This window comes from Saimiri boliviensis, chromosome 14 (genome assembly GCF_048565385.1).
Source record: "Saimiri boliviensis isolate mSaiBol1 chromosome 14, mSaiBol1.pri, whole genome shotgun sequence".
Lineage (NCBI taxonomy): Eukaryota > Metazoa > Chordata > Mammalia > Primates > Cebidae > Saimiri > Saimiri boliviensis.
The window spans coordinates 48,794,399-48,815,101 of record NC_133462.1 but is presented as its reverse complement, the minus strand read 5'-3'; the positions used below and the strand labels follow the sequence as shown (position 1 = coordinate 48,815,101).

The 20,703-nt window shown below is 46.7% G+C and overlaps 1 protein-coding gene across 3 annotated transcripts; it reads left to right on the top strand.

The window, feature by feature from the left end:
• Positions 1-854: 854 nt before the first annotated feature.
• On the top strand, positions 855-19,380 carry LAX1 (lymphocyte transmembrane adaptor 1). 3 transcript variants are annotated; one of them, XM_074384998.1, is made up of 6 exons: positions 855-1,029; positions 1,161-1,298; positions 6,858-6,967; positions 7,396-7,506; positions 8,711-8,790; positions 12,120-19,379. In XM_074384998.1, exons 2-6 carry the CDS (start codon positions 1,210-1,212, stop codon positions 13,017-13,019), a joined length of 1,290 nt encoding a protein of 429 aa, XP_074241099.1. In that variant the 5' UTR covers positions 855-1,029; positions 1,161-1,209; the 3' UTR covers positions 13,020-19,379. The 3 variants fall into 3 exon arrangements, with proteins under 3 accessions (XP_074241099.1, XP_010347207.1, XP_074241100.1); XM_010348905.2 differs by having other exon boundaries at positions 855-1,052; XM_074384999.1 differs by lacking the exons at positions 855-1,029; positions 1,161-1,298 and adding an exon at positions 1,306-3,748 and having other exon boundaries at positions 12,120-19,380.
• Positions 19,381-20,703: the final 1,323 nt, after the last annotated feature.

Sequence of the window (20,703 nt, the reverse complement as noted above, 5' to 3'; positions counted from 1 at the left end):
CTGGTCTTCCCTTCCATTCATTATCTGGGAATCCATTTCCTGTGGAAAGTGCAGTCAGAGAGGTTCTTCTCCACATCCTCGCAAGTCTTAGTGGCCCCTTCTCTCTGGACTCTCCCAAGATGCAAAGAGTGTTTCTAGAGATTAGTAGGCTCAAGAAGGGAGGGGAGCTAGCAACAAATTTTGAACAATCTTCACAGTTTGGAAGATTTGGGGTAGCTCTCAGGGATGAACTATCCAGCTTCTGTGACAGGTGTGTGAAAGTAGGACTGTGACTGATCTCCAAAAGAGCCCTGAGAACAGGAGATCCCCAGCAGCCAGGAGCTGTGGAAGGTCACCTTGGGGGAGCAGGGGCCCTGCTAACCCAGCATAACATCCATTCCTAAGGTAGTGCCCAGAGCAGAGATTCCCAGAACTTGACATACAGACCACCTCCATCAAAACCACCTGGAGAGCATCGATGTCCAAAGCCTGCCTCCTCTTCACCCTCCACTTAACGAATCAGAGGAGGGTCCCAGAGATCTGCATTTGTCTGTCTCTAAAAGGCAGCCTCCAGTGCTCCTTAGACTTGCTTAGAAAACACTATAAATTCAAAGACTAATAAAACTCTAAATGTCTCAGAATCCCAGGGTAAAGAATCACAAGTTCTCTACCACCCTGCCCCATTTTTAATCACACTCGTCATAGACCACAGAGCACCTGGCAAACCCAGGGAACGGTGGGTTGAAGATATGTTTTCTTCTAGCAGATTAAGAACTGAGCAGTATTTCCTGTGCCCCGCATTTCATTAGCACATTGGTGGTGTCGTTTCCGGTGACTGACTCTCTGTTTCCATTCTGGCACAGTGGTTTGCTCTTTTCACTTTGCTTTGGGTGTTGAAGGAGATGAGCTTCTCACGGAGCCTCTCCTGAGCCTCTTGGCAGTTTCGCCCTCTGTGCCCCTCATGTTTCCACCAGAAGGCAGAGGCCATAGATTCTCCCTGAGCCACCTCACTCGGAGGCACCACGTCCGGACGAGATTAGCCACATCCAGGTAGAACCAAACCTGTTGCTTAGGTATGTTGGGTCAACTCAGCCTGACATTTCAGAGGTAGACACAAGATAGGAAGTTTGTTGGGGGTGGGGGGAGGTGATAGACATGCTGGCTAACTGATTATGATTCAGAGAAACTTAGAAGCTGAAGCCAGAGAGCATCTGAAAGGTTCCTGAGACAATGGATGGTGTCACCACAACCCTTCCGACAATCGGAGGGAGGATCTTGGAGTTCAGCACTCTGCATGTGACTCCCAGCAGCCCGGACAGGTAAGTGACTCAGGGTGGTGAGTTCCACCCTCCCCTGATTTAGGCAGAAGGTCTTAGTCCACCCTTAAGAGCTTCTCACACAGCAGTGCTGCTACCTCTCAGCACCCAGGCTCGGGTCCACTAAGACCACTAAACTCTAGGATTGGAGGCTTTTCCTCAGGGGTGCTAGGGGGAAAGGCAGGTATTGAGGAAAGAAAGAAGATATTGTGGTTGAAGAAAAGCTATGATAACACTGGTCCTTAAAGTTAGTTGCCTGGACTAGTTGGATTTCTCACCTCTCAGAGGCCCTGAACCCTGTTGTCAATCTTTCCTAGATGTCCCCATGACAGAAACAAAAGGCTGAGTTTTCCAAGGATGTGTTTTGAGATCCAAAAACTTGCCACGAATAAAAAATGTAGTAATAGATGTAATAAAGGTATGTCTTTAGGACATAAATTCTTACAGAACTAACTAATTGTGGGTATAAATTATTGCTAATCCTTTCAATCTCATACAAACAAAACTAAAAATCCTTCAGCAGTTGAAACTTTGAAAACATTGATAGCTATAAATTTCAGTATTATAATAAAAATATAACCCAATGACAATTTTTAAATTGCAGTCATTTTGAGGCCGGGTGTAGTGGCTCACACCTGTAATCCCAGTACTTTGGGAGGCCGAGGTGGGCAGATCACCGGAGGTCAGGAGTTTGAGACCAGCCTGGCTGACATGGTGAAACCCCGTCTCTACTGAAAACACAAAAATTAGCCAGACGTGATGGCATGTGCCTATAGTCCCAGATACTTGGGAAGCTGAGGCAGGAGAATCACTTGAACCCTGGAGGCAGAGGTTGCAGTGAGCCGAGATCATGCCATTGCACTCCAGCCTTGGTGACAAGACTAAAACTCTGTCTCAAAAAATAAAATAGGCCGGGTGCGGTGGCTCAAGCTTGTAATCCCAGCACTTTGGGAGGCCGAGGCGGGTGGATCACGAGGTCGAGAGATCGAGACCATCCTGGTCAACATGGTGAAACCCCGTCTCTACTAAAAATACAAAACATTAGCTGGGCATGGTGGCACGTGCCTGTAATCCCAGCTACTCAGGAGGCTGAGGCAGGAGAATTGCCTGAACCCAGGAGGCGGAGGTTGCGGTGAACCGATATTGCGCCACTGCACTCCAGCCTGGGTAACAAGAGCGAAACTCCGTCTCAAAAAAAAAAATAAAATAAAATTGCAGTAGTTTTGGGAAATAAATGTTATTAGCCTAGCAAACACATGTCACTTGCAGGTAGATACAAGCATTGATGAGCAATGAATTCACAAAAATCAGAAGCCTGAAGCGTCCCTCCAAAAGTGTTTCTTTATTTATTTTTATTTATTTCTAATTGGCAAATCAAAATTATATATATTTATCATTATATCCTGTTGTTTTGAAATATGTATACATTGTGCAACAGCTAAATTAAACTAGTGAAGACACACGTTACTTCACAATTTTTTTGTGGTGAGAATACTTAAAATTTCTCAGCAATTTTCAAGAATATGACACTTTTTTTAAGATTCTTTTTTATTTTTATTTAATTAATTAATTTATTTTTTAAGATGGGGTTTCACCATGTTGGTCAGGCTGGTCTTGAACTCCCGACCTTAGGTGATCTGCCCACCTTGGCCTCTAAAGTGCTTGGATTACAGGCGTGAGCCACCATGCCCGGCCAGAATATGACACATTTTTATTAACTATAGTCATCATGTTATACAACAGATCTCTTGAACTTATTATTTCTCTAACTGAAATTCTGTATCCTTTGACCAACATCTCTGCACCCCCTCCCTGGCAGCCACCATTCCACCATTTCTATGAGTTCAGCTTTCCACTCCACATATGAGTGAATCATCTGGTATTTATCTTTTTGTGCCTGGCTTATTTCATTTAACATAATGACCTCTAGGTACATTCATGTTGTCAAAAATGACAGGATTCCCTTCTTTTTTAAAGGCTGATTAGTATTCACATTTTTTTCATCTACTGATGGACATGTAGGTTGATTCCATATTTTGACTATTGTGAATAATGCTGCAATAAGTATGGGAGTGTAGACATGACTTTCAAATACCAATTTCATTTCCTTCGGATATATACCCAGTAGTGAGATTACTGGATCATACGGTAGTGTTTTTTTGTGTGTGTGTGTGGTGGTTGTTATTTTGAGACACATTCTCGCTCTGCTGCCCAGGCTAGAGTGCAATGACACGATCTTGGCTCACTGCAACCTCCACCTCCTGTGTTCAAGCAATTCTCCTGTCTCAGCCTCCTGAGTAGCTGGGATTATGGGCATGTGCCACCATGCCCAGCTAACTTTTTTTTTTGAAATTTTAGTAGAGACGGGGTTTCATCATGTTGGCCAGATTGGTCTTGAACTCTGACCTCAAGTGATCCACTCACCTTGGCCTCCCAAAGTGCTGGAATTACAGGTACGAGCCACTGCACCCAGCTTTGGTAATTCTATTTTTAATTTTCTGAAGAACCTCCATACTTTTTCCAAAATGGCTGTACTACACTCAAAACTATTCCTATATTAATTCTTTTATTAATTCAGTCACTCATTCATTTAACAAATACTCATCAGCGCCCTACTAAGTACGAAGCCCTGTTTAAGGCAATAGTTAAACAGGATAAAGGTGTCCATAACCTCCTGAAGCTTATAGTCAAGTTGGGGAGTCAAATGATAAACAAGGCTGAGCATGGTGGTTTACGCCCATCATCAAAGCACTTTGGGAGGCCGAGGCAGGAGGATCACTTCAGCCCAGCAGTCACCAGTCTGGGCAACACATGGAGACTCTGTCTCAAAGTTTTTTTTCTTTAGTGAAAAAAATGATAAACAGCCAGGTGCGGTGGCTCACGTCTGTAATGCCAGCACTTTTGGAGGCCAAGGTGGGCACATCACCTGAGGTTAGGAGTTCAAGCCTAGTCTGGCTAACATAGCAAAACCCCATTTCTACTAAAAATACAAAAAAGTAGCCAGGCGTGGTGGTGTGTGCCTGTAATCCCAGTTACTTGGGAGGCTGAGGCAGGAGAATCGCTTGAACCAGGGAGGCAGAGGTTTTGCAGTGAGCTGAGATTGCACCATTGCACTCCAGCTTGGGCAATAAGAGGGAAAATCCGTCTCAAAAAAAAAAGAAAAAAGAAAAAAGAAAAAAGATAAACAAGCAAGCAAATGAATGTATGATATCAATCAATCATCAGTGCCATGAAGAAAAAGTGGAGCGCAGCAAGGGGACTGCAAGCAATAGGGTGTGGCCATAGAAGACCCGTCTGAGGAGATGACATTTGACATTTCAGAAGAGACCTGAATGAAATGAGGGACTCAGCCATGCAGACGGCTGGGAGAAAAGGGCTCCTGGGAGAGGGAGTGGCAGCTCTGACACAGAACTGTGCTTTTCCTGGCAGGCAGAGTCAGAGGGAAAGTGGTAGGAAGTAAGGTCAGAGATAGGCAGAGGCCAGATCATATTGTGCCATAAAGTCCTCATTGAGGAAGGACTACGAACTTTATTCTGAGGCACCCGAAGCCAGGGAGAGCGACAGCCAGGGAGAGCGACGAGCAGAGGAGGGATGTGATCTGATTGACTGTTTAGAGTTATCACACTGGCTTTTGTGTAGAAAGTATTACGTAGCCAAGAGTTAAAGAAAGGAGACCCACCAGGAAAGTTCTTGCAAAGGGTCATGTGAAACACACAGTGGCTTACACCCAAGTGGGGACAGCAGAGGAGGAAGAGGTGGCTGGGTTTGGAATAAATGCCTAAGGTAAGGCAGATAGAATCTGCTCGTGGATTGGAAGTAGGGCATGAGCTCCAAGGGTTTTTTTGGGTTTTTGATTTTTTTTTTTTTTTTTTTTTTTTTTTTTTTGAGATGGAGTCTTGCTCTGTTGCCAGGCTGGTGTACAGTCGTGCAACCTCAGCTCACTGCAACCTCTGACTCCCTGGTTCAAGTGATTCTTCTGCCTCAGCCTCCTGAGTAGCTGGGATTACAGGCACACGCCACCTCGCCTAGCTAATTTTTGTATTTTTAGTAGAGATGCAGTTTCACTATGTTCATCAGGCTGGTCTCAAACTCCTGACCTCGTGATCTGCCGACCTCGGCCTCCCAAAGTACTGGGATTACAGGTGTGAGCTGCTGTACCCAACCTGGCTCCAAGGTTTTTGACTAAGCCATTAGATGATGGGAGACATCGGGGGAGTAGCAGGTTTATGTGGGAAGAACAGCAGCTCTGCTTTGGTTTGAGATGTCTGTCAGGCAGCTAGTAGAAATGCCCACTAGAAAGTTGGATAGGCCGGGAATGGTGGCTCAAGCCTGTAATCCCAGCACATTGGGAGGCTGAGGTGGGTAGATCACGAGGTCAGGAGTTCGAGACCAACCTGGCCAACATGGTGAATCCCGTCTCTACTAAAAATACAAAAATTTAGGTTGGGTGTGGTGGCTCATGCCTATACTCCTAGCACTTTGGGAGACTAAGGCAGGCAGATCATACCTGAAGTTGGGAGTTCAAGACCAGCCTGACCAATATGGAGAAACCTTGTCTCTACTAAAAATACAAAAATTAGCTGGGCTTGGTGGCACATGCCTGTAATCCCAGCTACTTGGGAGGCTGAGGCAGGAGAATCTCTTTAACCCAGGAGGCAGAGGTTGCAGTGAGCCAAGATTGCGCCATTGCACTTCAGCCTGGGCGATAAGAGCAAAACTCTGTCTCAAAAAAAAAAAAAAAAAAATTAAAAAATTACCTGGGCATGGTGGCATGCACCTGTAGTCCCAGCTACTCAGGAGGCTGAGGCAGGAGAATCACTTGAACCCGGGAGGCAGAGGTTGCAGTGAGCCAAGGTCACACCACTGCACTCCAGCCCGGGTGACAGAGCGAGATTCTCTCTAAAAAGAAAAGAAAAAAAACTCCACACAACAGCGGAGTGTTGCTTAGACACCAGCTCCACTCCACAAATTGGCGCTGCGGGGGTTATTCAAGTTCATGCAGGTTGGGCTCTGTCACAGAGCCACTCCCTAATTGTAAATTGGCTAATCCTCTCCTCCAAGCAAGCCAGGAAGCTCATGAGTAGGGAACAAGAAGGGGAAAGGCCAGATGCATTTGACTTTGCAGGTTTGGAGGACAGACACTGGGGCAGAGTGAAAAGAGCATGGCCTTTGGACACAAACAGACCTCGAGTCACATTCCTCCTCTGCTCCTTCCTACCTGGGTAATCTCTGACATGTTCCTTTACTCCTCTGAGTCTAAATCTCAGGTTACTTGGCCACAAAGTGAGATAGGATTGCTGTAAAGATTAAGTAAGTCTCACCTGCAAGCCCCTGACACTCAGTAGGCGTTTGAAAGGAATAGTTCCCTTGCCCCCTGTCCAAGTCCCCTCTCTCCATAAAGTCCATATTCAGAGATAACCCTCTTTTCCACCACACCCCACCTCGGCTTTCCCTCACTCAGCTTCCATTCCAAATCTGCAGGCTCTAACTCTTGAAGGAAATGTCTCCTTCAGCCTCCCCACCCTCCTACAGCTGGCACATGGCATGTGATTGATTTTCTAGAAATAAAGACCAGATCAGCAGCATCTTTTCTGGGTTCCTGGGACTCCTCACCATCCTCCTGGTCGTTGCGGTTTTCTGCATCCTGTGGAACTGGAATAAACGGAAGAAGCGTGAGTCCCTTCTTTGTCCTGAGTTGGGACACAGTAGGATTAATAATCTAGCCTGGTAATTAAAGCCCAGCTTATTTTCCAGGAATAAACTGTTGGCCTGGGGAGTCCTTAGTTCTTACCTGAAACACTGGCCATTGTCTCACTCAAGATCCTGAACTGTGGCCCCAAAGGCCTAGCGCTGACAGGGTTCCCCTGGGAAAGACATTCCCCGGGTGGCCCTGTGGCCAGTTTCCTCTTTATGCTCTGCCCATCAAGTCCCCTACTCCTCTCACTCGAATGAAAATTTCTGTAGCTCAAGTTTGCAAGGTTATTTTTGTGAGCACTGACGAGGATGGGGAGCATTTTCAAGGGCCACTTCGTGCCCATGCGTCTCTATACTCTGTGCAGCTGACCCCGCCATGACTCCCATCTCTCTCATTGCTTTGCAGGGCAAGTTCCCTACCTCCGAGTTACCGTCATGCCCTTGCTGACTCTGCCACAAACCAGACAAAGAGCCAAAAATATTTATGACATCTTGCCTTGGGGACAAGAAGAGCTGGGTAGGTTTTTCCTTCTAATCCACGGAGTCCAGATGTTCAAACTTCTGCTCCCAGAATGTGCCTCTTGCGCTCCAGAAGCAACTTCCTCTAAGCTCTCAAACCTGTTTGCCCTTCAGAGAGCATCAGGGAGACTGGGATAGATAGACGGTCAGCTGCAACTCCAGGAGTGCTGGAGGGCTCCAAAAAGGGAGCAGAGGGTCATCTGGGCTGGGAGTTTTTTGTTTTTTTGTGTTTTTTTTTTAAGATGGAGTCAGGCCAGGCGCGGTGGCTCAAGCCTGTAATCCCAGCACTTTGGGAGGCCGAGGCGGGTGGATCACGAGGTCAAGAGATCGAGACCATCCTGGTGAACATGGTGAAACCCCGCCTCTACTAAAAATACAAAAAATCAACTGGGCATGGTGGAGCGTGCCTGTAATCCCAGCTACTCAGGAGGCTGAGGCAGGAGAATTGCCTGAACCCAGGAGGCGGAGGTTGCGGTGAGCCGAGATCGCGCCATTGCACTCCAGCCTGGGTAACAAGAGCGAAACTCCGTCTCAAAAAAAAAAAAAAAAAAGATGGAGTCTTGCATTGTTGCCAGGGCTGGAATCCAACACGATCTCAGCTCATTGCAACCTCCACCTCCCGGGTTCACGTGATTCTCCTGCCTCAGCCTCCCGACTAGCTGGGATGACAGGTGCACGCCACCACACCTGACTAATTTTTTGTATTTTTAGTAGAGATAGGGTTTCAATATGTCGGCCAGACTGGTCTTGAACTTCTGACCTCTTGATCCGTTCACCTCAGCTTCCAAAAGTGCTGGGATTACAGGCATGAGCCACTGTTCCCAGCCTGTTTTTTTTCTTAATGTTAAGGCAACAGAAGAAAGCCAAGTGTGTTCAGGCATGGGGAAGACGAAAAGGAGGAGAACTTTGGTGACAGCATCACAGGCGGAGGATGGGCTGGGGAGGAGCTTCTCCCACAGGGGCTTGTTTCTCAGACTCCCAACCTCTGTGCTAGCGTCCTCCAGTGCCACAGCAGCTGATGGGCTTCCAGTCCTCAGAGTGTCCTCCCCATAGCTCTGACCTCAGAACACCGCAGAACCCCGGACCCAAGGCTCGAGATTCCAGACTCCGTGCAAACTCAGTTCATCCATGAGGCAGGGGTTACTTGGGCTGAAGCACCCAGAGGACTGGCTCTCTTCAGGATTTGTTCTCTGTCCTTTCAGGGAGACATCAGTCAAGGGGTATCCGCATTTTCAGTACCGAGAGCCTCCTCTCCAGAAATTCTGAGAGCCCTGAGCATGTGGTAAGAGTCAAGCTTCCTGGGAGAACGACATGTTTCTGGCAGAAGAACTGAGGGGACAGAGTTATAGGGCTTGGATATGGTTTCACTACAAACAAACAGCGTGCCTTTTGGCACTTGTCCTGAAGTCCTATTAATAAATTGGGGGCCGGGCGCGGTGGCTCAAGCCTGTAATCCCAGCACTTTGGGAGGCCGAGGCGGGTGGATCACGAGGTCAAGAGATCGAGACCATCCTGGTCAACATGGTGAAACCCCGTCTCTACTAAAAATACTAAAAATTAGCTGGGCGTGGTGGCGCGTGCCTGTAATCCCAGCTACTCAGGAGGCTGAGGCAGGAGAATTGCCTGAACCCAGGAGGCAGAGGTTGCGGTGAGCCGAGATCGCGCCATTGCACTCCAGCCTGGGTAACAAGAGCGAAACTCCGTCTAAAAAAAAAATAAATAAATTGGGAAGACCAGCCTCAGGACCTCCCTATACCCAAAAGGAAAAATTAGGAACAGAGGCAAGTACCTGTTTTAAAAAGGGTGCCAGGGTACAGATATTCAAGTGCATAATGTCAGAACTGAAATTGACTGGTGTGTGTGTGTGTGTGTGTGTGTGTGTGTGTGTGTGTGTATATATATATATATATTTTTTTTTTTTTTTTTTGAGACCGGGTCTTACTTTGTCACCCAAGCTGGAGTACAGTGGCGTGATCACAACTCACTGCAACCTCTGCTTCCTGGACTCAGGTGGTCCTCCCACCTTAGTCCCCCAAGTAGCTGGGGCCACAGGCACACACCACCACACCTGGCTAACTTTTGTATTTTGTGCAGAGATGGGGTTTTACCATGTTGCTCAGGCTGGTCTCAAACTCCTGAGCTCAAGCAGTCTGTCCACCTTGGCCTCCCAAAGGGAGTTTCAGTACCAAATTGTCTTAAATTCACAAATGTACTTGGCTTGGACTTTAGTGTTTTAAGAATATTTTAGGCCGGGCGCGGTGGCTCAAGCAAGTAATCCCAACACTTTGGGAGGCCGAGGTGGGTGGATCACTTGAGGTCAGGAGTTCAAGACCAGCTTGACCAACATGGAGAAACCTCATCTCTACTAAAAATACAAAAAAGTTAGCTGGGCATGGTGGTGTGTGCCTGTAATTCCAGCTACTTGGGAGGCTGAGGCAGGAGAATTGCTTGAATTTGGGAGGGAGAGGTTGCAGTGAGCTGAGATCACGCCATTGCAGCCTAGACTGGGCAACAAGAGTGAAACTTCATCTCAAAAAAAGAGAATATTTTGAATCAATTGCCAACATTTAAAAATTGAGACCAGGTGCAGTGGCTCATGTCTATAATCCCAGCACTTTGGGAGGCTGAGAGAGGAGCATGGCTTGAGCCCAGGAGTTTGAGACCAGCCTGGACAACATAGCAGGACCTTGTCGCTACTAAAAAAAAAAATTAGCTGAGCCTGGTGGTACACACCTGTAGTCTCAGCTATTTAGGAGGCTGAGGCAAGAGGATCACTCGAGCCCGGGAGATGGATTCTGCAGCCTGGGCAACAAAGAGAGATTCTGTCTCAAAAAAAAATTTTTTTAAATGAAGACATTTTAAGACATCTGAAAGTCCAGATTTCCAGCTTTTCTTGAAAATTCAGAATTTCTGGAAACATCAGACCAGCATTCCTGAATGGCTACAATCAGCTGAGTCTATGTATCACCTGTCCCTCTAATAAAATGGCAAAGATTTTTCCGCCAGGCACAGTGGCTCATGCCTGTAATCTCAGCACTTTGGGAGGCTGAGGTTGGTGGATCAACTGAGGTCAGGTGTTCGAGACCACCCTGCCCAACATGGTGAAATTCCATCTCTACTAAAAATACAAAAATTAGCCGGGCGCGGTGGCTCAAGCCTGTAATCCCAGCACTTTGGGAGGCCGAGGCGGGTGGATCACGAGGTCAAGAGATCGAGACCATCCTGGTCAACATGGTAAAACCCCGTCTCTACTAAAAATACAAAAAATTAGCTGGGCATGGTGGCGCGTGCCTGTAATCCCAGCTACTCAGGAGGCTGAGGCAGGAGAATTGCCTGAACCCAGGAGGCGGAGGTTGCGGTGAGCCGAGATCGCGCCATTGCACTCCAGCCTGGGTAACAAGAGCGAAACTCCGTCTCAAAAAAAAAAAAAAAAAAAATACAAAAATTAGCCGGGCATAGCATTGGACACCTGTAATCCCAGCTACTTGGGAGGCTGAGACAGGAGAATCTCTTGAATCTGGGAGGCGGGAGTTGCAGTGAGCCGAGATCATGCCATTGCACTCTTAAAAATAAAAAGGCAGGCTGGGCGTGGTGGCTCACGCCTGTAATCCAAGCACTTTGGAGGCCAAGGCTGGTGGATCACCTGAGGTCGGGAGTTCAAGACCAGCCTGACCAACATGGTGAAACCCCATCTTTTAAAAAATAAATAAATAAAAATAAATAAAAAATAAAAAAAATAAAAAGGCAAGCAATTTTCAGTGTTTTCTATGTGCCAGGAGCTATTCTAAACCATTTATACATAGTAATCCATTTACTCCTCACAAAATATTATGCTGTGGCCGGGTGCAGTGGCTCACACCTGTAATCTCAGCACTTTGGGAAGCTGAGGCAGGAGAATCACCTGAGGTCAGGAGTTTGAGACCAGCCTGGCCAACATGGTGAAACCTTGTCTTTACTAAAAATACAAAAAAAATTAGCCGGCTGGTGGTAGCAGGCACCTGTAATCCCAGCTACTCAGGAGGCTGAGGCAGGAAAATTAATTGAACATGGGAGGCGGAGGTTGCAGTGAGTTGAGATCGCATCACTGCACTCCAGCCTGGGCGACAAGAGTAAAATTCCTTCTCAAAATTGAAAACCAAAACAAATTTATAATGTACGTATTATGATAATCCTCATTTTATAAACTAGGAAATGAAGACACCGAGAGATTAGGTCAGGTGCTCACACTCACTTGGCTCAAGGTGGGGAGGCTAGGATTTGTGCCTTCAGTCTGAGTCTAAGCCTCACCTTTAGCCACTATGTTGTACAGCCTCTCAATGGGCTCTAGGGTTGATAATACTTTCCTTCCACCCCTCATTGATTCCCATTCTGTGGCCAAAAACCAGTTGCAGCTTATCATCGCATTTGCACTGTTGCTCTTCTTAAACTCATCCCATTTCCCTTATACCTACCTGGCATGTAGAGCCTTGCAGTTTGGGACCCCTGACTTAGGCATTTTCTCCGAGGTGGAGAACCACGTGAACTATGCCAGTGGTATTTGCCAGGAAGAAGAAAGGCTCTGTCCATATTTCTGCTTGCACCTGGTCACTGGTGTCCTCTTCTTCCTCCTAGCCCTCCCAAGCAGGCAATCCCTCCCCGGAAAATAGAGCCCATATCCATGCCATGGAGTACGCAGTGGGTATCTATGACAATGCCCTGGTGCCCCGGATGTGTGGGAACCTCACTCCCTCAGCACACTGCGTCAATGTCGGAGCTTCCAGAGACTGCATAAGCATTTCTTCAGAGGATTCCCATGATTACGTCAATGTCCCCACAGCAGAAGAGATTGCTGAGACTCCAGCTTCTACCAAAAGCCCTTCCAGAAATGTCTGTGCTCTTCCCAGTACCCAGAAGCTGGAGGAGTTCAGTGAGGAAAGAGATGAGGGTTGTGGGGATGTTGGTGACTGTACCAGGTTTCATTGTCCGGGAACTGAGGGACATGATTCACTCAGCGATGGAGAAGGTTCTTCTCAGACCTCAAATGACTATGTCAACATGACAGGGTTGGATCTCAGTGGCATCCAGGAGAGGCAGCTCTGGGTGGCTTTTCAGTGCGGCAGAGACTATGAAAATGTTCCAGCAGCAGATCCTAGTAGAAGCCAGCAGCAGGCTGAGAAAGATGTGCCATCCTCAAACACATGTCATGTCGAGGACAAGACAGATGATCCAGGGACTCACGTCCAATGTGTCAAAAGGACAATCCTTGCTTCAGGGGATTATGGAGCTTTTCAGCCATTCACACAGAGTGAGGACAGTGAGATGGAACCTAGAGAAGAAGAGACGTCAAATGAGGACTCCAATGACTATGAGAATGTGCTAACGGCCAAGTTAGAAGGCAGGGACTCTGAGCAGGGGCCTGGCTCTCAGCTCCTTCCTGATGAATTAATATGCAGGTACCCAGCCGTAAAGCCACATGAAGTAGTCTATCCTGTGGGATCTTTAGCCACTGCAGAGTCCACTGCAGACCCGTGAATCACCCTAGTGCTTCAGTGGATTCACTTGGTGAGACTAAGAAGAGGCTGAAATGAGCAGAAACCAAGAGGCCACACAAAAGCAGAGGTTTGGGGATTCCAGAAGGGAATTTTTCTCAAGTAGAGTGTGGTTCTCTTCTGTACCAACCTAAGAATGTATGCTGAAGGCCGGGCGCGGTGGCTTACGCCTGTAATCCCAGCACTTTGGGAGGCCGAGGCGGGTGGATCACAAGGTCAAAAGATCAAGACCATGCTGGTCAACATGGTGAAACCCCGTCTCTACTAAAAATACAAAAAAATTAGCTGGGCATGGTGGCACGTGCCTGTAATTCCAGCTACTCAGGAGACTGAGGCAGGAGAATTGCCTGAACCCAGGAGGCGGAGGTTGCGGTGAGCCGAGATCGCGCCATTGCACTCCAGCCTGGGTAACAAGAGCGAAACTCCGTCTCAAAAAAAAAGAATGTATGCTGAAACTGCTTCCTAGAACTGTGAGGAGAGGAGGGAAGTAGTGCACAATAGTCTAAGATTATTACCTTCATTAACACCAACAGGATGCAAAGCAAGAGTATAGATTATTGTATGATCCAGGCAGAGGTCAAAAGAAAGGAAGACGTTGGGGTGGAATGGGGTGGGCAATTTCCATTTTAAAGAGTGTGCGCAGGCCAGGTGCAGTGGCTCATGCCTATAATCCCAGCACTTTGGGAGGCCAAGGCAGGCGGATCACTTGATGCCAGGAGTTCTAGAACAGCCTGGCCAACATGGAGAAACCCCATCTCTACTAAAAATACAAAAATTAGCCAAGTTTGGTAGTGCGAGCCTATAATCCCAGCTACTCAGGAGGCTGAGGCAGGAGAATCCCTTGAATCCGGGAGGTGGAGGTCGCAGTGAGCCAAGATTATGCCACTGTACTCCAGGCTGGGTGACAGAGCAAGACTTGCTTTAAAAAAAAAAAAAAAAAAAAAAAAATGTAGGCAACCAAATGTGGTTGAGGATGCAGAGGAACAGGAACTATCACTGGTCGCTGATGGGATTGTAAAATGTCAGAGCCACTTTGAAAAACTGTTCAGCAGTGTCTTATAAGCATAACTTACCATATGGCTCAGCCACTCCACTACTAGAAATTTTTTTTTTTTTTTTTAGACGGGGTTTCACCATGTTGGTCAGGCTGGTCTGGAACTCCCAACCTCTGGTGATCCACCCACCTTGGCCTCCAAAGTGCTTGGATTACAGGCTTGAGCCACCATGCCCGCCCACTACTAGAAATTGACCCAAGTGAATTGAAAACTTACATTCACACAAAAACCCTCACATGATTATTTATAGCAGCTTCATTCATAATTACTGAAAACTAGAAATAACCCAGATATCCTTCAACAGGTGACTGGATAAACTGTTGATATACATTCCTTGAGTTTATCCATACTCAACAGTGAAAAATGAACTATCGGTTCACACAATAATACGGACAAATCTTAAATCCATTTTGCTAAGTGAAAGAAGCTAGGTCTAAAAGTCTACATGTTGTGCAATTCTATTTATATGGCATTCTGGAAAAGGCAAAACTATAGGGCAGAAAAACAGATCAGTTGTTACCAGGTTTGGGGAAAGGAGAGAAGTTTGCTACAAAGGGGCTGCGAAGGGAACTTTTAGGCTGATGGAGCTGGAGCTGTTCTTTATAATACTGTGTGTGGTGGATATATGACAATATCCATTTGCAAATACAATAACTATACACGTGGCCGGGTGTCGTGGCTCATGCCTGTAATCCTAGCACTTTGGGAAGCCAGGGCAGGTAGATCACAAGGTCAGAAGATCGAGACCACCCTGGCCAACATGGTGAAACCCCATCTTTACTAAAACTCCAAAAATAAGCTGGGCATGGTAGCATTCGCCTGTAGTACCAACTGCTCAGGAGACTGAGTCAGGAGAATCGCTTGAACTCAGGAGGCAGAGGTTGCAGTGAGCTGAGATCACGCCACTGCACTCCAGCTTGGGCAATAGAGTGAGACTTAGTCCCAAAAATAAATAAATAAATAAGTATACACTAGAAAAAGAGGCTTTTGTTGTATGCAGATTTTTAAAAATGAGCAGACTGTAAAGGGAACCCAGGATGGTACGTAAATTGTGGTTAATGAATCTAGTTGTATTATAAATGCCTGACATCAACTCACTGAAAGGGATGGGGTAAAAAAAGAACTGACAATTACAGTTGGAAAACAGTGTTCTGACTTGTAACTGTAGATAAGGACACAAAGAACTGTATACAAAAATTGCACTCTGCTGGGGCACGGTGGCTCATACCTGTAATCCCAGCACTTTGGGAGGCCAAGGCAGGCGGATCACGAAGTCAGGAGTCCAAGACCAGCCTAACATGGTGAAACCCCATCTCTACTAAAAATACAAAACTTAGCTGGGTGTGGTAGCAGGTTCCTGTAATCCCAGCTTCTCGGAAGGCTGGAGAATCGCTTGAACCCGGGAGGCGGAGGGGTTGCAGTGAGTCGAGATTGTGCCATTGTACTCCAGCCTGGGCGACACAGTAAGACTTTGTCTCAAAAAAAAAAAAAAGCCAGGTGTGGTGGCTCAAGCCTGTAATCCCAGCACTTTGGGAGGCTGAGGCGGGTGGATCATGAGGTCAAGAGATCAAGACCATCCTGGTCAACATGGTGAAACCCCGTCTCTACTAAAAATACAAAAAATTAGCTGGGCATCGTGGCACGTGCCTGTAATCCCAGCTACTCAGGAGGCTGAGGCAGGAGAATTGCCTGAACCCAGGAGGCGGAGGTTGCGGTGAGCCGAGATCGCGCCATTGCACTCCAGCCTGGGTGACAAGAGCGAAACTCTGTCTCAAAAAAAGAAAAAAAGAAAAAAAAAAAGTTGCACTCTGGTTGGTAAATTTGTATCTCACAGAAGTATGGGTTAGCAATTCTGAAACTACTTTAAATGTATATTTGGCTTAAATAAGTCAATCTACTGTAGATAAGGAGAGACAGGTTAGCATAAGAATTCAATTGTAGGACACTCAGCTGGTATCCAGAGAGTTGGAATACTGGTCAGCTGTTGGGGGGAAAATCCCCACACATTTGGTGTCAGAAGTGTTGTGAGTGAAAACAGACCATTACTCCACCAAGTGGCCAGAATTTAAATTCATGCCACACAGAGGACACCATGACAGTCTGGTGCTGATGGCCAAGCAGGGTGAGCCAGGGCAGCAGCAAGCACAGAGAAAGGACAGCCCCACAGTCAAGTAAGGAGAAGTTTGTCTCATAGGTGAGAATAAAGCTTAAATAAACGGAACAAAATCTTAAATATTGGCATGAGAGAATTCTCATAACTAAGAGAGGATGAAAAGTTATGGCATCTAAATTAGAAGTTGTGACAACAGCTGTCACCCAGGATGGGTGGGAGGGACTGTTGGGGGCAGGTCCTGGAATAAACTAAGCCAGCTCTTTTTGTTTTTTTGAGATGGAGTTTCGGTCTTATTGCCCAGGCTGAAGCGCAATGGCATGATCTCAGCTCACTGCAACCTTCATCTCCCAGGTTCAAGTGATCTCCTGCCTCAGCCTCCCAAGCAGCTGAGATTACAGGCACCTGCCACCACACCTGGCTAATTTTGTATTTTTAGTAGAGAAGGGGTTTCACCATGTTGGCCAGGATGGTCTCGATCTCCTGACTTCATGATCCACCTGCCTCGGCCTCCCAAAGTGCTGGGATTACAGGAGTGAGCCACTGCGCCTGGCCCTAAGCCAGCTCTTGTTTAGACACCAACAATCTGGATACCTCAATCAGCCAGTCACACTTACATATTCTCGGCCGGGCGTTGTGGCTCACACCTGTAATCCAAGCACTTTGAAGGCCAAGTCGGGTGGATCACCTGGGGTCAGGAGTTCAAGACCAGCTGACCAACATGGTGAAACCCTGTCTTATATGTAAAAAAAAATTTTTTTTAATTTAAAAAAGAGACTCCATTACATTTATATATTCTCCCAAATCAAGAATGATTAATGCATTGTAGATTGCCTCAAATAGGTAGATTTTCTGTTTATTTCTTGTTCTTTTTTTTTTTTCCTTTCTTTCTTTTTTTTTTTTTTTGAGACGGAGTTTCAGTCTTTTACCCAGGCTGGAGTGCAATGGCGTGATCTCGGCTCACCGCAACCTCCGCCTCCTGGGTTCAGGCGATTCTCCTGCCTCAGCCTCCTGAGTAGCTGGGATTACAGGCACGTGCCACCATGCCCAGCTAATTTTTGTATTTTTTTTTTTTTTTTTTTTAGTAGAGACAGGGTTTCACCATGTTGACCAGGATGGTCTCGATTTCTTGACCTCGTGATCCACCCGCCTCAGCCTCCCAAAGTGCTGGGATTACAGGCTTGAGCCACCGCACCCAGCCTTATTTCTTGTTCTAAGAAATTTTTGCAAATGAGTCAATGAAAATAATTTTTATTGAATGCTGATTTTTTTTCTTTCTGTTTATGGTTTTGTTTTTTCACATTAGTTGCCAGGAAATTTTGACTAATTGTCTTATCTCATACACTCAATAATGCTAAATATGAGGAAGTTTTTCAAGATTAGGACAGGATGAAAAAGTAGATATAAAGCTAACCAAGGCCAGGCACAATGGCTCACACCTGCAATGCCAGCTCTTTGGGAGGCCAAGGCAGGCAGATGGCTTAAGCCCAGGGGTTCAAGACCAGCCTGTGCACCATAGTAAAACCTCATCTCTACAAAAAATACAAAAATTAGCTGGACATGATGGTGCTTGCCTGTAGTCCCAGCTACTTGGGTGGCTGAGGTGGGAGGACTGCTTGAGCCCAAGAGGTCGAGGCTGTAGTGAGCTGTATTCTTGCCACTGCGGCCTGGGAAACAGCAAGACTGCCTCAAACAAACAAAGATAACTCATTCTGAGTCCTCAATTGGTTAAATAAAGTTAATTAATCATTCAAACCTTTGTTATATTGATTGTGTCTTCCACCAGGATGCCGTTTAGTACAAAATACAGAGGTTTGCTAAATTCCCTCCTTCCCTCTAGAAGCCCCTGTCCTCTAACGGTAAGTAGATGAGGTGTTGCTGTCCCTCTGGCATCTGTCCTCCTTCAGCATCCCCTCACTTTTTTTTTTTTTTTTTTAAAGATGGGGTTTCACCATGATGGCCAGGCTGGTCTTGAACTCCTGACCTCAGGTGATCCGCCTACCTCGGCCTCCCAAAGTGCTGGGATTACAGGCGCGAGCCACCGCGCCCGTCCAAGCATCCCCTTAATTTAGCAGGCTGTGTATCGTCACTTCTGGGTTTCCTGTGGGCTGAGGACCTATACTGACTTGCAAGTATTTCCAGAAACTTTCAGTCAATAAGCCGGTGTCCTGCTCTCCTGAAGTCAGAGGGAAATGGAGGTAAACAGGCTTCCCTTCCTCTTGCTAATCATTTCCTTCAGCATTCCCAGCTCCAGACTGGGAAGGTAGACATCTGTTTCTACCCTGAAAGGTTAGGATCATTTCAGAAGAATACGACAACATAGCCAGAAAACTCTAACCTTTTCTTTCTATCTCCGATGCTTCTTTGACTCTCCAGGGGAAATGAAAGGAACCTAAGGCCCTTCACAAAAGCGCAACTTCCCACACAGGGCCAGCTTCCTGGACGTGCTGCCTGAGCAGCTGCACAGGGCCTGGCACTCAGAAGGGCCCTGCATTTGGTTTAATGGTGCTGTTGCCGTCTTGAAATTCTTACCTCCTTCTTTTTTCTGAGGCAGAGTCTCACTCTGTCACCCAGGCTGGAGTGCAATGGCATGATCTCGGCTCACTACAACCTCCGCCTCCTGGGTTCAAGTGAGTCTCCTGTCTCAGCCTCCTGAGTAATTGGGATTACAGGCACATGCCACTGTGCTTGGCTAATTTTTGTATTTTTAGTAGAGACATGGTTTCACCATATTGGCCAGACTGGTCTCAAACTCCTGACCTTGTGATTTGCCCACCTCAGCCTCCCAAAGTGCTGGGATTCCAGGAGTGAGCCACCGCACCCGGCCTGAAATTCTTACCTTCAAAAGAAATCCTTAGGCCAGGCGAGTTGGCTCATGCCTATAATCCTAGCACTTTGGGAGGCTGAGGAGGGTAGATCATGAGGTTAGGAGTTCGAGACCAGCCTGGCCAACATGGCGAAAAGATCGCTACTAAAAATAGAAAAATTAGCCAGGCATGGTGGTAGGTACCTGTAATCCCAGCTACTTGGGAGGCTAAGGCAGGAGAATCGCTTAGACCCTGGCAGTAGAGATTGCAATGAGCCAAGATTGCACCACTGCACTCCAGCCTAGATGACAGAGCAAAACTCCGTCTCAAAAAAAAAAAAAAAAAAAAAAAGAAAAAGAAATTTTTTTTTTTTTTTTTTTTTTGAGACGGAGTTTTGCTCTTGTCACCCAGGCTGGAGTGCAATGGCGCGATCTCGGCTCACCGCAACCTCCGCCTCCTGGGTTCAGGCAATTCTCCTGCCTCAGCCTCCTGAGTAGCTGGGATTACAGGCACGTGCCACCATGCCCAGCTAATTTTTTGTATTTTTAGTAGAGACGGGGTTTCACCATGTTGACCAGGTTGGTCTCGATCTCTCGACCTTGTTATCCACCTGCCTCGGCCTCCCAAAGTGCTGGGATTACAGGCTTGAGCCACCGCGCCCGGCCAAGAGAAAGAAATTCTTATCTTTGAACTCATATTTTGTAAATCAAGTCTGTTGGGACAACGGAGAATGCACATGGGAAGAGAAGATACCCACAATATTCATGTTCATCATTCATTGCTTCCCATTAATATACAGTGTTTGCAGTGCCTATGAGTAGAGAGTTCTGGCAGACCCACATTTCATAGAAGTTCAGCAAGATTCAGAATGGGTATGTCAGAGGCACTGGAACCAGAGCAATTCCATCTTGAATGACAGCCAGGTAAAATGAGGCTGAGACCTGCTGGGCTGCATTCCCAGGAGGTTAGACATTCTTTTTCTTTCTTTCTTTCTTTTTTTTTTTTTTTTTAAATGAGATGGAGTCTAGCTCTGTCATCCAGGCTAGAGTGCAGTGGCACAATCTTGGCTCATTGCAACCTCTGCCTGCTGGGTTCAAGTGATTCTCCTGCCTCAACCTCCCAAGTAGCTGGGACTATGGGTGCCCACCACCACACCCAGATAATTTTTTGTATATTTAGTAGAGATGGGGTTTCACCATGTTGGGCAGGGTGGTCTTGAACTCCTGACCTCAAGTGATCCACCCACCTCAGGCTCCCAAAGTGTTGGGATTACAAGCGTGAGCCACCTCACCCCATGGGTTAGACATCCTTAGTCACAGGATTAGATAGGAAGTTGGGACAAGCTACAGGTAACAAAGACCTCACTGATAAAACAGAATGTGATAAAGAAGCCAGCCAAAACCCATCAAAACCCAGATGGCAATGACAGTGACCCCTAGCCATCCTTATTGTTCATTCTATGCTAATTAGAATACATTAGCATGCTAAAAGACACTCCTACCAGCAACATGACAGTTTACAAATGCCACGGCAATTGAAGTTACTCCTCTCTTTTTCTTTTTTTTTTTTTTTTTTTTTTTGATACGGAGTTTCGCTCTTGTTACCCAGGCTGGAGTGCAATGGCGCGATCTCGGCTCACTGCAACCTCCGCCTCCTGGGTTCAAGCAATTCTCCTGCCGCAGCCTCCTGAGTAGC